General features: G+C 40.1%; 1 protein-coding gene across 1 annotated transcript; it reads right to left on the bottom strand.

The window, feature by feature from the left end:
* Positions 1-5,752: 5,752 nt before the first annotated feature.
* Positions 5,753-7,237, bottom strand: LOC128070493 (germ cell-less protein-like 1). The gene has a single exon (XM_052663796.1). The coding sequence runs from the start codon at positions 7,235-7,237 to the stop codon at positions 5,753-5,755; it is 1,485 nt and encodes a 494-aa protein (XP_052519756.1).
* Positions 7,238-16,822: the final 9,585 nt, after the last annotated feature.

The following is a 16,822-nucleotide window of genomic DNA, read 5'->3' on the forward strand; positions in this document are numbered from 1 at the left end:
CTGTGTGTGTTCTCCTTCATTGCAAAGAATAATAAACTCAAATTGTTCAACTATAAATGTGTTCCTGCTGGTCTTTAGCTGGGAGGCACTGAAATATCATATCACATTAAACCTGATGACAAAGCAAAACAGAAGCCTCAAATGTATTTGATTTATGTACTTGTATCTAAATGTATTTACAATAACCTCACATGCTATTATTTCTAACGTAATTTTCAGTTTACAAAGACATTTATTTTGTATCCTTTCAACCAGCAATTTCAAGGCCTAGAGACTGAGAAGGCGGCTGGTATACTGGTGGAGATATTAACAATATGAACAGTAAAAGACCAACCATAAAATATATTGAAAATAGATATTAATGATAGTGGAATGGGAGAAAGAAAGCAAAGGTTGAGTTTTGGACAATGAGTTTGAGATGATGGCCTGACCACCAGGTCAGATGCTATATGGGCCGCAGAAGATAACACCCAAATTCTTCACATTCCAAAGCACAGGGTTTCCTTTGGGTAGCTACCAACCTTCCTCAAGCCCTGTCCCCAGCCTCCATAACATCTCAGTAAGCACAGTGAGACGAATAAGACCCTGATGAGACCCTGTAAATCCAAATGTGACCATTCTGTATCTCCATTTTTCTAACTCCTCCCCATCCCCACAAACATCACCCACCCCCACATAGGTTATCCAGGCGACCTATGTATTCAGAAGTAGAAAGAAATGTAAATTTTACTTGGAATGACTGATGATAGAAGAGCACTATCTAACAGAATTCTCTGCACTGATAGAAATGTTCCATATCTGCGCTGCACACAGTATAGTAGCCACTGGTTTACATGTAGCCATTGAGCACTTCAAATGCTGCGAGACTGAGAGACTGAATTTTAAATTTTATTTAATTTTAATCAATTTAAATAATCACATATGACTAGGGGCTACCATTTTTAAGAATATACCTCTATAGGAAGTCTCCTCACCTGTGGTGGACCATACTCACCCACTTGCCTTCACCCAAAACATGCTCTTCGTGACTGCTTGGACGATTTTAATTCACTTAGAGTCACCACTCTTCATAAAATCCCATGTACTGCAAACATGCTAATCAAAACCATCAGCTGCTTGTAGATTCCTATTTTTGCCATCACCATATACTATTTTTATTTTTTTAAATAATTGACAGATGTCACCAATGTAATGCAGTGTGTTTATGTGATGAATACTTCTCAGAGAATTAAGGATCTTTTGGGTATTCAAATCTTACCTTGAATTTGCCCAGATAGTTTTTGTTCCTTCCACTGCATCTTATTACCCTGCTAGTCTTTAAACCAAGTTTGATAGTTGAATTTTGCTACAATGTGGAGTGAAATTTATCCTCTGGTGTCTGATCTCAGAGTCTAATCATAGCAACTGACATGGAAAACGTGTTCACAGACTAAACCAAACTTTCATCTACATTGTTAGAACAAATCATTCCCAAAGACTGTTCATATATCGATTGGCTATTGTCTAAATAAATGAGGTAAATTTCAGTTCTCTTACCTACTAGAAAAAAAATTGCCACCTTTCTTTAGAATGTCATGAATAGACAAATTTTACTTCTGAAACACAAACACTTGAAGAAGTATAACTTTCAGCTAACATCCTGGTTATTTTCTCTTTACCAGCATCAGTGTCTTTCTATTTATTTACTCAAATGAGGAAGGAAGCTACATTTAGATTAAAATTGGTTGCCTGGACTATAAGTTCTATTTTGTTCCTTTGTAGATTGCACCACCTTTGAGATTTCCAAGTGGTGGGGCAGACTGTTAGTTATAAGTCTGAATTCAAAGGTCTGTGCATGGGCTATGAATTTGAGAGTCTACGACATATAGATGGTGCCTGGAGTCAAGCAAGTAAACCTTACAACAGGGGGCAGATGACACACCCCTTTCAAGAGATTTATCTTGAATAAAGGGAAGGGCATCAAGGCCCAGGTAGCTGAGTGGACAAGGAAAGGGTGGAACCTCATATGGGCTCATAAAATATAAATGTGTGTGTGTGTGTATGAATGTCTAGGAGTCATGTTACTAGCTGAACGGTTGATGACATAAAAACCTTGGATCCTGCTTCAGTCCACTTATTTCAGTGTGTGTGTGTGTGTGTGTGTGTGTGTGTGTTTGCTTACCCCAATTCAAAAGTTTAAGTTTAATTGCATGGTTAAACTTATGTGATGTGCTTATATAAAATAAGTGAATTTTGCTATTTTAACTCTCATCAGGCAGTTTCATGTCCAAATTCTGTGGCTGAGACTTGGCAAGTACCTTCCTGTAGACCTTGTGGCTAGACACTCCCTCTTCTTTTTTATTTTTCTCTTAAAAAGATGGTTTTCTTTTTCCAGCACATGATTTATCTTTCATTAAAATTCCAATGTCATCTTTGTGCTATTTATATATAGATCCTTTCCACAGTAGCATAATTTACACTGGTCTGCTGTCTGTGTCCATCCCACTTACATCCCTGGGGCACTGCTTTCTCCTTCATAAGTCATTGTTTATTTAAGTCTCTTGTGTCTTTGAACACGAATGCTAACCTTTATCTTCTTACAGCATCTATCTTTAGGACACCACTGGAAGGGAAGATGAGAGAAGAGGGTTTGTCTACCTAATTGTAATAGCATTTCATTCCTGTCTCCTTAAGACAGGCAGAAGCAGAGATGGACTATCAAAAGATGCAACAGAGCCAGATGCAGAAACAGCCAGAGACAGGACAGCCTGACAGAAAAACAGAGATAGCTGGTCAGGCAGGCTGAGAAAGCCCAACAGATGGACAGACTCAGATATTATACCTCCTCCCACAAAAGACACAGGTAGAAAGGGATACACAGAAAGGGGCAGACAGAGACAGGTAGAAATAGATGGAAACAGATAGGTAGAAATAAATGGAGACAGAGACAGGGAGGAAGAGGAAGCCAGGCACAGACAGGGACAAACAGACACACATTCAAACTAAGGCAAAGAATGATGGTTACAGACAGAGACGGGGAGACAGGCAGAGGCTGACTGACACAGAAAGACAGAGACAGACTGAGAGACAGAGAAAGACAGAGGCACACTGAAAGAGAGACAACAGACATAGAGATAGTGATGGAGAGAGCGAGTCAGAGAGAAACAAGGTGGGGAGGGAGAAAGACAGAGACAGATCGGGACAGAAAAGGAAAGACAAAGACGGATGGAGAAAGAGACATGGAGAGATGCAGATACAGACAGATACAGAAGCACTGGAGAAATACAGAGACAGAGACAGAAACATAGAGACCCAGACACAAAAGACTGTCAGAAACGGAAAGATATGGACAGTAAGATAGAGACAGAGAGTGACAAAGATAGGCAGTCTGAGACAGAGACTGAGGTAGACAAAGACAAAGGTAGATAGAAATTAGACAGGGATGCAGACAGACATAATGGAGACAGAGCTAGGGGATGACAGAGAGCGGCAGACATACAGAGAGGGAAAGACAGAGACAGGGATAAATCCTCATCATTGTCAAGGACCACATGGTATCCCATAGGGGTACATCTCCTTTAGTGTGGCATTTAGTTTGCTGATATTTAGCTTGATGGCTTCCTATAGCATTACCATGACTATACATTTTGTCCTGCCTCCCCATCTCCCCATGCCTTTACGAAGAGGCTAACAAAATGAGTATCAAGGTGGGAAAAGCTTTCTTCCTCATCCTGAGCAGCCAAAAAGAAAAGAAAAAAAAAAAGTGAAAAAATAGAGACAGGTATTGGATAAATTGCCCAAACTGGCAAATGGCAACAGTCAGGGTTTGTGAGAGTTTAAATGTTTAAATGAGTGTATTTCAGCTGTCACTGTTTGTACATTATTGAACATCTTTCTATTGTAAGCAGCAACAAGCAATTTAAGGATTTAAAGCTAGTTGGGTAGGAAAACAAAAGCAGATCTTTCAGTCAAGGTACACTTGTAGCTAAGTAGTCTCTGAATTTCCTAAGTGAGGACACCTCTGTTTAGATAAAATGGCATCTTGGCATTCAGCTCAAGAAAAAGTAATTTCAAATTGCTTAGAGAGTTTATATAAAGAAAGTGAAATTCTTACCAAAAAAAAATAATAATAATTTTTACCTTTCAACTGAATCATGACTTACTCTTCTCCCCAGTTATTTTAAAAAATAAATAAAATGAAGTCTATTGTTTGTAGTTGGTTAGGTATATGGAATATAAGGGAACACAAGAAAGGGTAGGGGGATGTAAAATTAAGGGCAAACATCGAAGGATGCCAACAGCAGCTTCCTGGTTGAACCATTTCATATAACTAATTGTCATGTAAATATTACTCTAATACTAGTATGTGGGTTTGGGATAACGAAGCCTTTTAAATCTCCTTAAAGAGTAAAAAGGAATGAATGAATGAAGTCAAAAGTAATTTGTTCACTGAATGACAATGGATAAAATCTAATTGGGAAGAGAAACATAAACCACTGGTAAGGAAAATTCTGATTTCAACTAAGTAAAACATTAAATCTGGTGACTATTTTTTTTTATTTGTTCATCTTGTATTAATTTATCACACTTTTTCCAAGCATGTATTTATTATTTGTATGGATTCTTAAATAGAGTTTTCCATTCTTTGACCTCAAAATGACTCAATGGAGGGAATGGGATGGTGACAATTTGTAAGTTAACAGTAATCAGAAACTAACAAATTCAAGTCATGACTAGTGTGCTTCTCCTTTTGTGACAAAAACACTTTATCTTACCCTTTTGATTACTAGTGTGGACTTCTCACGATCCCACTTCCAGATGCCAAATAATTCCCATTATAATTCAAAAGCATTCCTTTCCAGACCTGTTTTTAAGCAGGAAAGAGTCTTTCCAAGTACAATTCAAACGTCAAATGTTTCTGAAGGGCAAAGGCCATCAATGTGCTTCAAGAGTGCATTCTGGTGCATAAATAATTCATGACTGTATGCCACAGAAAAAGCCTATCTAGTATGGAGACATCCTCATAGAATCAATCTGCTGCCTTCCACTCCACCCCCAATATAGGGCTGTATGAGATTTGAGACGTCTTTCTAGGGTTAAAATGCTAGGAAAGTCAAAATAAAGCCGAACTAACATCAAGATATGATATAAAGTCAACTAACCTAAGAATATTGAGGAACAATCAATAAAGAGAAGATCATCAGTATAGCCTGGGTGTGTTCACATAGTGAGAGATCATGGAAATGGGGAAAGGGAAACAATCCAAACGAAGCTAGAAGCTAGCAGTAGTGGTGGTAATGAGTGGGGCAGAGCGGCTCTAAACACACGAACTGAAAGAGAAACCAAACTGTTTCTTTAACATTCCTTTAATCAAGCTAAAGGAAATGCATATTTTAAGAGTTTCAATAACAGCAGTAGAGTAGGTAGGTTCACAGCTCCTCTCTAAAGTCAGCTGGTCTTTGACTTTGCAGAAATGATGGGAGGGGGCATTGATGGATGGTAAACCAGGACGACAGGTTGCCACATTAACAGCACAAATAAGTTCTAAAGGTGTTGGGGGAGGGGAGCTTTAAAATTTCTCCTCTTCATAGGCTCAGGTAAACAATCTCAAGTATTATGAGCTACAGTTCAACAAAGACTGACAGAGTTGGGCCACCAGAGGTGGGCAAGTCCGGTTGGTCCCGCAGAAGGAGCTGGCATCTGGACAAAGCTGGTCGCCCTGACCCCAGGAAAAGAGCTGCTCACCTCTCCGAGATTTTGTTTTCAGGAGTCCTTACTCAGAAAAACGCCCCTTTCTGGGGAGGTACAGGAAATTATAGGTCACATATATGGGGAAACCCACATCTTCGTTCTCTAGATTCATCACCTCTAGCTCTTCGTCCTTTCCCAGGGAAAGCACCTGGTAATCTGTCTCCTTCCGGAAAATGGCTCTTCCAGCCCTGTCCAAAGAGGCCAGGCGCAAGCGGAACGCGACCTTTCTCTGCCAGAGTAAGCTGACCCCGAGACCGCAAGAGTTGTTCAGTGCACTGCGCTTGAAAATGATACGCCGGTTGGCATAGCACACCACCAAGTCCCAGCCGAAGTTGAAGCCTGCCCACCGCCAGGTGCACTGCTCATCCCTGAGGAGCTGGCCTCCGCACCGCATGCTGGTCCTCTGGAGGTCGGACACGTAGACATCCACGGGCCCGCGGTCTCTGGTCTGCTCAGCCCGGAGGAGGGCAAGCCACTGCTCTTTGTACACTGGGGTCAGCCAGGTAGCAGGGATCAGCGCATCCTGGTCGATGATGCGTGCTGACGGCAGGTCGCAGATTATGTAGGCAAGCCGCAGCTGCTGGAATGCTGGCACGAAAGCTCTGCCCTGCTCGGTCTCCAAAAAAGGGGTGCCTTCTGACTCCTGCCTGGACCCGGCAAACCACGAGTTGGCGTCAGGCAGTAGGTCTCTGCGGGGGCCTCTCCATGTCGGCTGCAGCTGCAGGAACATCCACTTTTTCAGCATCGTGTACACATCCATCTCTACCTCCATCACGAAGAGGTCTGAAGAGGCAATGACCTCTTTCATGAGATCCAGGCTAACTTCTCTCAATAACTCCTCACTATGCTGGGTCATCAGGTTGTCCAGCAGCCACTGAAGACACATGGCCCTGATGTTCTGGAGTCCGTAGCTCTCAGCAGAGTAGTAGTAGCTGCACACGGTCTGATCACTGATGGTCTCCTTCATTATCTCTCCGCACTGCTGAATCAGCTTGTCCAGCTGCAGCATGCTGGCTGTGGCCAGCATGGGGACCACTCGACCGGGTGGGACGAGCACAGAGCCTCGGTACAGGCAACCTAAAGCCTCGTGTAGCGCCTCACAATCAATGTTCTCGTCAGGCATCTGCAACTCTACAGTATTCATGGATGTCTCACGCCACGCACCACTGAACATGCTAGCAAAGTATCCTGACTGGCACAAGTAGACCTTGTGCAAGTTCCACTCCTCCCCCAGGGCACGGATCTGCACGTCACTCCCTTCTCCTCTCAGAAAAAGTGTCTCATAAATGTCTTTTGCTCGCTTCCGGTGGGGCGCTTTTGCGAGCTGCCCTTCTGGGCCTGTCTTCCGCTTGTGGCGCCCTTGACTAGTGCTGGGTCTGGCCTCTTCATTCTCCTCCCCTTCCTCTATCACTGCCTCCTCGGACTCCTCCTCCCCCTCAGGGGCACCTGGCTCATCTGGGGCATGCCCCACTCTGTTCCAGGGCATCCGACTGTTTAGTGCTCCCATGGCTTTTACCTTAGGGGTACAAACGGCAAGCTTCCTCACCAGACGCAGCTGTCTCTGGCGCCAGTTCAGCCCACGGTGCCGTTGCGTACGGTTGATGTTTGTGACGTCATCTTGGACGCCACGCAAGGCCACACCCACTAGGCTTTCCGCTACCCCTCCCACTCCCCATCACAGGATAAGTACACTCTGTACCAGGAATTCTACTCTGTGTATCTTTCCCTCCAGGGATGATTTCTCTGGGGCTCCCTTCATAGGATAATGGTGGAACAGAGAACTTTGTGTATGAATTTTCCCCATGAATTTTAAGAACATAATTTCCTCTTCCCCATTTGAAATAATTAGTGATCACTCCTTTTTTGGATAATTACATCTTGGTTCCAGCTCTGTGCTCTATGCACCTTAATTTCTGTAATTATTTTCTTAGGTTATCCCATCATTTGTGGCTGTGAAAACATTTTCTGTGATAAAAGTGGCAATGTTTGCCCAGTCTTTGCTTTTGTCTCTATCTTTTGTTTTTAAATAGCATTTCCAGTCATAGAACCATTTAAAACTGTGTGTGTCCATATCAGCTTCTTGAGGCTCATGTCTCCATTTTCCATAGGTACACAAACCTTAACTTTGGGGAATATCTTAAGTTCCATTGGGAACTTTTAGATGTTTTTTGTTTTTTCCTACCCCACCTGTGTGTGCATCTTGAGTCCTCTGGCACTTTCCTTGATTCTTGCTACTACTACTCATTCCTCATTGTCTGATAACTGGCTAAAAGTCCACCATTTCGCACACTTCCAAGGCAGATATACATCTTTTCTCAACTGTACTCCCATCAGACCTTAATCAAACATTTTCCCCAAAAGGCTACAATTATTTCATTATATTATTTTCACCACTAGATTTTTGAATGTGTGAGGCAAAGGTTTTGGATTATCAGCCCCAGACACCAGCTAAGCATGTAACAAACTTAATCAGTGAAAGAAATGAGGAATGAATGAGATGGATTTTGATTTTTGAGGAAATTAATAATATTAAATACTGACAAGTGTTATATGCTAAACAAATTATATGGTGTAGAGAGAGTCTGGACCTTTCAATGACAAGGAAAGTACAATACAAGGGAAAAAACTTTGAAAATGGTAAGTCTCTCAGGTCATTTGGCCTTGCCTAAGTAGAATGTTTGGGGCTTCCCAAACATTCTCAGTGCAGGAGATGCATGAGGCATGGGTTGGGAAGACTTCCTTGAGGAGTAAACGACAACCCACTCCAGTATTCATGCCTGGAAAATTCCATGAATAGCAGAGACTTGCAAACTAGTGTCCATGAGGTCACAAAGATTCTGTCCTATTCAAATTATGTGAGTAGAATGTTTACACAATTTGAATAAGACAGGATAACCTTAAATCACATTTTAAATATTCTCTGTTAGATGGCTATAGAAAGTTGATAAGAAGGTCTATATAATGTATATAATGCTTCAGGTTCAGTGGTGCTTGGCATGAGACAAACATGAATACTGACTGTAGAGTTGTGACAGCTTATGGTGAATGGTAACGGTGCCACCAGATTCGTGGTCTCCAAAGGAGAAGATTTAACTCTGGGACCAAAGACAGTCTCAGTCACTTGGAGCATTGTGTAGATTTTATTTAAAGTGAAAGTAACAGAAAAAGCTTCTGACATAGACATCAGAAGGGAGCAGGAGAGAACCCACCTCACTAGTATAAGCAAGGCTTTATACACTTCTCAACTAGCTGCTGAGAATAGATAAAAGATACCTCAAGACTGCAAGAATTTTTCCAGACCCTTTCCTGTAACATACCTCCTGGGATGACATCAGCACGAGATTAGCCAGAAGGAACAGATTAACCCAGAGCTACAGCTGTGGAAGTTTTTATCCGGATCTTCTCCCATAACATATATCCAAAGCTTTAAAAAAAAAAAAAAAAAAAAAAAGGGCATGTCCTTGAATAAGAAATACTGCTGCCTACAAGGCCTACATATCTAAAGCAAAGAATGTGAAAAAGAAAGAATGTTTATCTCCTCCTTAAAGGGGCCTTAGGCTTTGACTCGTTATCAACCTGCCTAAGTTAACTCTCTCATTTCCCCCTTTTTATTTTAGGAGAATATTGTTGCTGAGGGGAAAGGGGCAGAGAAATCTGTCAGTAACTGCTTCCTGCAGGTGAGGGGTTGACCCTAAGTGGTTGAAGCAACATATTCTCCTTACCCTTTTATTTAGGGTTTCTGATCCAAGGGCCCCAAGTAATAAATACACAGTTATATATGTAAGGAGCAAACAGCAAAAAACAGAATGATTACAATGATTATAGTCAAGATAGTTTTTCACAAAGGAGAGCTTGTAAACCAAGATTGTATCTGTAACCATGGCGGAACATCAGGGGAGTCCTTTTTGAAGAGTGACCAGAATCTATGCATCACTTTTACTTTGTCTGGGAAGCCACTGTATCCTTTAGGAAGAACAAACTAGATAAGTAGATTAAAAGGCAGAGACCAAATATCAGTAGATGAATTACTGTAATCAGCAGTCCAAGCAAGAGTATGAATCAGGTTAAATTTGGTAGTAACTTTGATCCTGGTCTAGATAGAGTCAACACTTGGGCTGCCCTATTTTTAAGAATGGAGCCATCTGGCGTGTTCATATACATTTTGAATGTAGGTAAAACAAACCTAGTTAGAAGTAGTTGAAAGAATGAAAACCTGAAATTTAACAGACAAAATAAATCTTATAATTTCTTTTCAGGTGAATGAGTCTATAACCCAATGTAGACAGGTGCTTTACCTAGCCAGTTGTCAAAGTTTGTCCAGGTAGGCCTTGGCTTCTTACTGTGGTATTAATGTTTATGCCAAAGTAGTTGTCACCGTTAACAATTTTAGTATTTTTCTAGGTATGAGAAGATGCAAGAATTTGGGCTCAAGAAAATCTTTACCTGAAAATATCTAACTATCCAAAGGCCTGTTTTGTCCATTTTTCCAGAGCACAGAGCGAGTGCCTAATTTCTGATTTCACCCTGAACTCCTTTCAGGGGATGCTGAAGGTCAGCAGCTGTAGTGTCCATGAGTTAATCTTTGTAGAGGCAGATAGCAAGTGCCAGTTACCAGAGCAGAGCCCTTTTATGGCCATGAGTTTGACCATGGTTTGTAGAGCATTCATTACCATCTTGTCCCATGGTGCTGGGAAGGTTCATTCCCAGGTCTGTCAAAGATTTCACTGATAGGCCACTCAATGTGTTATTACTGGACTAGGCCCTGTGAGTAACAAAAGTCTCTGAACCACATCTGTCTCACTAGTCTCTTGGTCCAGGAAAATATTCTGTCTTGTTGCTTCTCATATACAGAGTCACACCATTATAATTATGGATTTCATATGGAACTGTACACCATCATTATATCAATGGCTCAGTCACACACTTGATAATGTAAGGAACAACACTTCTTGAAGCAGGCAGTATAGAAAACAATATAGTTAGAAGTAATAGTAGAATCATCAGTAAGAACTTCAGTCAAGAACTTCAAGGTGTAGCCCAGTGACATATTCATAACATCTGATTTACTGTGCTAAATGACTATAGCCTGTTGTTAATCTCCTGGTTGTAGATCCTGGAGCATCTGATCTTTATTCAAAGACTGCTTACTGAGATAAGCTTCAGAAACAAACTCAGAGTGTCCTTTTTAATAACTTAAACTTCTTAGCAATATAACATAACCACAAGGAAATACCTTAGAAATCAGTCTTAGTAAATACAGATCTTAATTAACAAAACTAGAACCTAATATTCAGTGAAACTTAATAGATGCCTTAGGCCTGACATCGTTGGGTGAATTTTTGCCTTTTCATACTCTTCATGGGGCTCTCAAAGCAAGAATACTGGAGTGATTTGCTGTTCCTTCCTCCAGTGGACCACATTTTATCAGAACTCTCCACTAAGTCTCCACTATGACCCATCCATCTTGGGTGCCCCTGCATGGCATGACTCATAGTTTCATTAAGTTATACACATCACCATCACAAGGCTGTATTTTCCACAGTTTGTTGTGATCCACACAGTCAAATCTTTAGTGCAGTCAATGAAGTAGAAGTAGATATTTCTTTCTCTTCCGTCCATGGGATTTTCCAGGCACTCCTCCGTCCATGGGATTTTCCAGGCAAGAGTACTGGAGTGGGTTGCCAAGGTATCCACAAAGCAGTTAGATGCAAAATATGACTTCAAAAACAGTCATCATGAGGGGAGGAGAGTACAAATGCAGGGTTTCTAAAATGTGTTTAAAATTAAAGAGATCAGCAAATTAAAACAATCATGTGTATATATATATGGACTGATATAAAAAAGCCTCATGATAACTGGAAGCTGAAAATGTATAATAGATATAAACACAAAAAAGTAACAGAAACATAACACTAATTATAGTCATCAAACCAAAAGAGAAGAGAACAAAAGACAAAAAAGGAAAACAAATCCCAAACAATTAACAAAATGGCGAGAAAAACACACTTATCTATAATTACCTTAGATATAAATGGATTAAATGCTCCAACCAAAGACAGAATGGCTGACTGGATCAGAAACTAGACCTGGATATAAACTGCCTACAAGAAACTTACTTCAGATCTAGAGGCACATACAGGCTGAAAGTGAGGTGATTGAAAAAGGTATTCCAACAAATGGAAATTTTTTAAAAGTTAATTGGAGAAGCCATACTTATATCAGGCAATATGTACTTTAGACTGCTACAAGAGGCAAAGAAGGACACTACATAATGTTCAAAGCATGAATCCAACAAGAAGATATAACAATTGCAAAGATATACACCCAAAAAGGAGCACCTCAATATATGAGACAAATACTAACAGAAATAAAAGGAAAAATCAACGCTAACACAATCATACTAAGACACTCTAACACCCCACTTACATCAACCCCACATCATCCAGACAGAAAATGAATAAGAAAACACAGGCCTGAATTAACACATTACATATTAAATGCTCTTAATTTTATCTTAATTTATATATATATTTTTATATTTTTATATATGCTGCTAAGTCGCTTCAGTCGTGTCCGACTCTGTGCGACCCCATAGACGGCAGCCCATCCAGCTCCCCCGTCCCTGGGATTCTCCAGGCAAGAACACTGGAATGGGTTGCCGTTTCCTTCTCCAATGCATGAAAATGAAAAGTGAAAGTGAAGTCGCTCAGTCCTGTCTGACTCTTAGTGACCCCATGGACTGCAACCTACCAGGCTCCTCCATCCATGGGATTCTCCAGGCAAGAGTACTGGAGTGGGGTGCCACTGCCTTCTCCGATAACATATATATATATATATATATATATATATATATATATATATATGTATGTATATGTATATATACATATATATATATACACATATATATATATACACACACACACACACAGAGAGAGAGAGAGAGAGAGAGAGAGAAAGAGAGACAGAGCGCATTCCATCTGAAAGCAAGAGATTACACATTCTTTTTTATATGAACGTGAACCACTCTCTATAAGAGATCACAAGCTAGGCCACAAGAAAGCCTCAGTAAATTTAAGAAAAATTTAATCATACAAACATCTTTTCTTACCACAGACCTCTGAGACTAGAAATCAACTACCAAAACAAACAAACAACAACAACAACAAAAAATGAGAAAATCCAACAAAATCACATGAAGGCTAAAAAAATTATGTTACAAAACACCCAATGGATCATTGAAGCGATTAAAGAGGAAACTAAAAAATATCTAGAGACAACTGAAAATGGAAACATGGCAATCCAAAATGTATGGGACATAGCAGAAACAGTTCCATTATGGAAGTTTTTAGTGACACAAACTTGTCTCAGGAGACAAAAATAATCTAATATAAAAAACCAAACCTTACAACTAAACCAACTAGAGAAAGAAGAGCAAACAAAACCCAAAGATAGTAGAAAGAAAGAAATCATAAAGATCAGAGCAGAAATAAATGAACTAGAAGCTAAAAAAAGAAGCCAGTAGAAAAGGTCAATAACACTAAAAGCTGGTTCTTTGAAAACATAAATAAAATTGATAAACGTTGAGCCAGACACATGAAGAAAAAAGGGAGAGGGCCCACATCAATAAAATCAGAAATAGAAAAGAAGCTACAACCAAAACTACAAAATACAAAGGATGATAAGACACCACAATGAGCAACTATACACCAATAAAATGGACAACATAGAAGAGGAAGACAAAGTCTTAGAAAGGTACTATCTCCTAAGAATGAACCACGAAGACATAGAAAATAAAAACACACCAGTTACCAATACTGAAATTGAATCAGTAATTTAAAATTCTCACAAAACAAGGACCCAGGCTTCAAAGGTGAATTCTATCAAGCATTTAGAGAAGATTTGATATTGATCCATCTGAAACCATTCCAAAAAATTGCAGAGGAAGATATTCTCAACAAAATACTCGTCAAGCAAATTCAATAATGCATTAAAAAATATCATACATCATGATCAAGTAGGATTTGTCCCAGGGGTGCAAGGAATTTTCAATATCCACACACACACACACAAATCACTGTGATATACCACCACAGCAACAAATTGAAGAGTAAAAGCCCTATGATCATCTCAGTATCTGCAGAAAAAGCTTTGGACAAAATTCAACATCCATTTATGATAAAACCTCTCTAGAACATATATCAACAACACATTAAAAGAATTATACACCATGATCAAGTGGGATTTATCCCAGGGATGCATGGATTCTTCAATATATGGAAATCAATCAATGTGATACACCACATTAACCAATGGAAGAACAAATGCCATATGATCACCTCAACAGATACAGAAAAACGTTCAACAAAATTCAACACCATTTATGATTAAAAACTCTCCAGAAAGTGAGCACAGAGGGAACCTACCTCAACATAATAAAGGATATAAAAGACAAACCCACAGCAAGCATCATTCTCAACAGCGGAAAACTGAAAGCATTTTGTCTATGACCAGGAACAAGACAGAGATGGCCACACTCGCTCTACCACTCAAAAGAGTTTTGAAGTCTAGCCATGGCAATCAGAGAAAAAGAAATAAAGGGAATCAAAAACGGGAGAAAAAAGTGAAATTGTCATTGTTTGTAAATGAGATGATATTAACCATGGAAAATCATAAAGATGATACCAGAAGACTACCAGAGTTTATCAATGAATGTGGTAAAGCTGCCAGATATAAAATGAACACACTGAAATTTCTTGCATTCTAATACACTAACGACGAATGATCAGAAAGAGAAATTACGGAAACGATCCCACTTTACATCACATAAAATATATAATAAAAATACCTAAGAAGAAAACATATCTAAGGAGGCAAAAAACCTGTACTCAGAAAACTATAAGGATTGGTAAATGAAATCAAAGATGACACAAAAAGGTGGAGAGATATACCATGTTCTTGGAGTGGATTAATCAATATTGGGAAAATGACTACACTACCCAAACTGACTAACAGATTCGATGCCATATCTACCAAATTACCAGTGATATTTTTCATGGAAATAGAACAAAAATGTTTACAAATTGTTTGGAAGCAAAAAAGACCTAGAACAGTCAAAGCAATCTTGAGAAAGAAAAACGGAGCTAGAGGAATCAGGCTTCCTGACTTCACAATACACGACAAAGCTACAGTAACCAAAACAGCATGGTAGTGGCACCAAAACAGAAATACAGACCATGGGATCACAATAGAAATCCCAGAGATAAAACCAGTCACCTATATCAACAACCTCAGATAATACTACCCTTAATAGCAGAAAGTGAAGAAGAACTAAAGAGCCTCCTGATGAAAGTGAAAGAGGAGAGTGTGAAGCTGACTTAAACCTCAGAAAAAAAAAAAAAAACCTCAGTCAAAAAAACTAAGATCATGGCATGCAGTTCTATCACTTCATGGCAAACAGAAGGGGGAAAGGTGAAAGCAGTGACAGATTTTCTTTTCTTGGGCTCCAAAATCACTACAGACAGTGACTGCGGCCATGAAATTAAAAGATGCTTGGTCCTTGGAAGGAAAGCTGTGACAAACCTAGTTCAGTTCAGTCACTCGTTCATGTCCAACTCTTTGCACTCTCATGAACCGCAGCACACGAAGCCTCCCTGCCCATCACCAACTCCCAGAGTTTACCCAAACTCATGTCCATTGAGTCGGTGATGCCATCTGACCATCTCATCCTCTGTCGTCCCCTTCTCCTCCTCCAGCCTTCAATCTTTCCCAACATCAGGGTCTTTTCAAATGAGTCAGCTCTTTGCACCAGGTGGCCAAAATATTGGAGTTTCAGCTTCAACATCAGTCCTTCAAGTGAACACCCAGGACTGATCTTTAGGATGGACGGGTTGGATCTCCTTGCAGTCCAAGGGACTCTCAAGACTCTTCTCCAACACCACAGTTCAAAAGCATCAATTCTTCGGTGCTCAGCTTTCTTTATAGTCCAACTCTCACATCCATACATGACCACTGGAAAAACCATAGCCTTGACTAGACAGACCTTTGTTGGCAAAGTGATGTCTCTGCTTTTGAATATGCTGACTAATTGGTCATAACTTTCCTTCCAAGGACTAAGCTTCTTTTAATTTCATGTTTCTGCAATCACCATATGCAGTGATTTAGGCGCCCCCCCCCCAAAAAAAATATTCAGCCACTGTTTCCCCATCTATTTGCCATGAAGTGATGGGACTGGATACCATGATCTTAGTTTTCTGAATGTTGAGCTTTAAGCCAACTTTTTCACTCTCCTCTTTCACTTTCATCAAGAGGTTCTTCACTTTCTGCCATAAGGGTGGTGTCATCTGCATATCTGAAGTTATTGGTATTTCTCCTGGAAATTTTAACTCCAGTTTGTGCTTGATCCAGCCCAGCGTTTCTCATGATGTACTCTGCATATAAGTTAAATAAGCAGGGTGACAATATACAGCCTTGATGTACTCCTTTTCCTATTTAGAACCAGTCTGTTGTTCCATGTCCAGTGCTAACTGGTGCTTCCTGACGTGCATACAGGTTTCTCAAGAGGCAGGTCAGGTGGTCTGGTATGCCCATCTCTTTCAGAATTTTCCACAGTTTATTATGCTCCACACAGTCAAATGCTTTGGCATAGTCAATAAAGCAGAAATAGATGTTTTTCTGGAACTCTTTAGCTTTTTTGATGATCCAGTAGATGTTGGGAATCTGATCTCTGGTTCCTCTGCCTTTTCGAAAACCAGCTTGAACATCTGGAAGTTCACGGTTCATGTATTGCTGAAGCCTGGCTTGGAGAATTTTGAGCATTACTTTACTAGCGTGTGAGATGAATGCGATTGTGCAGTAGTTTGAGCATTCTTTGGCATTGCCTTTCTTTGGGATTGGAATGAAAACTGACATTTTCCAGTCCTGTGGCCACTGCTGAGTTTTCCAAATGTGGTGGCAGATTGAGTGCAGCACTTTCACAGCATCATCTTTCAGGATTTGAAATAGGTCAGCTGGAATTCCATCACCTCCACTAGCTTTATTCATAGTGATACTTCCTAAGGCCCACTTGACTTCACATTCCAGGATGTCTGGCTCT

The sequence above is a fragment of the Budorcas taxicolor genome, chromosome X (assembly GCF_023091745.1).
Source record: "Budorcas taxicolor isolate Tak-1 chromosome X, Takin1.1, whole genome shotgun sequence".
Classification (NCBI taxonomy): Eukaryota; Metazoa; Chordata; class Mammalia; order Artiodactyla; family Bovidae; genus Budorcas; species Budorcas taxicolor.

Coding starts and splice junctions, on each gene's coding strand:
- LOC128070493 (XM_052663796.1), bottom strand. CDS start 7,237: ATGGGAGCACTAAACAGTCGGATGCCCTGGAACAGAGTGGGGCATGCC.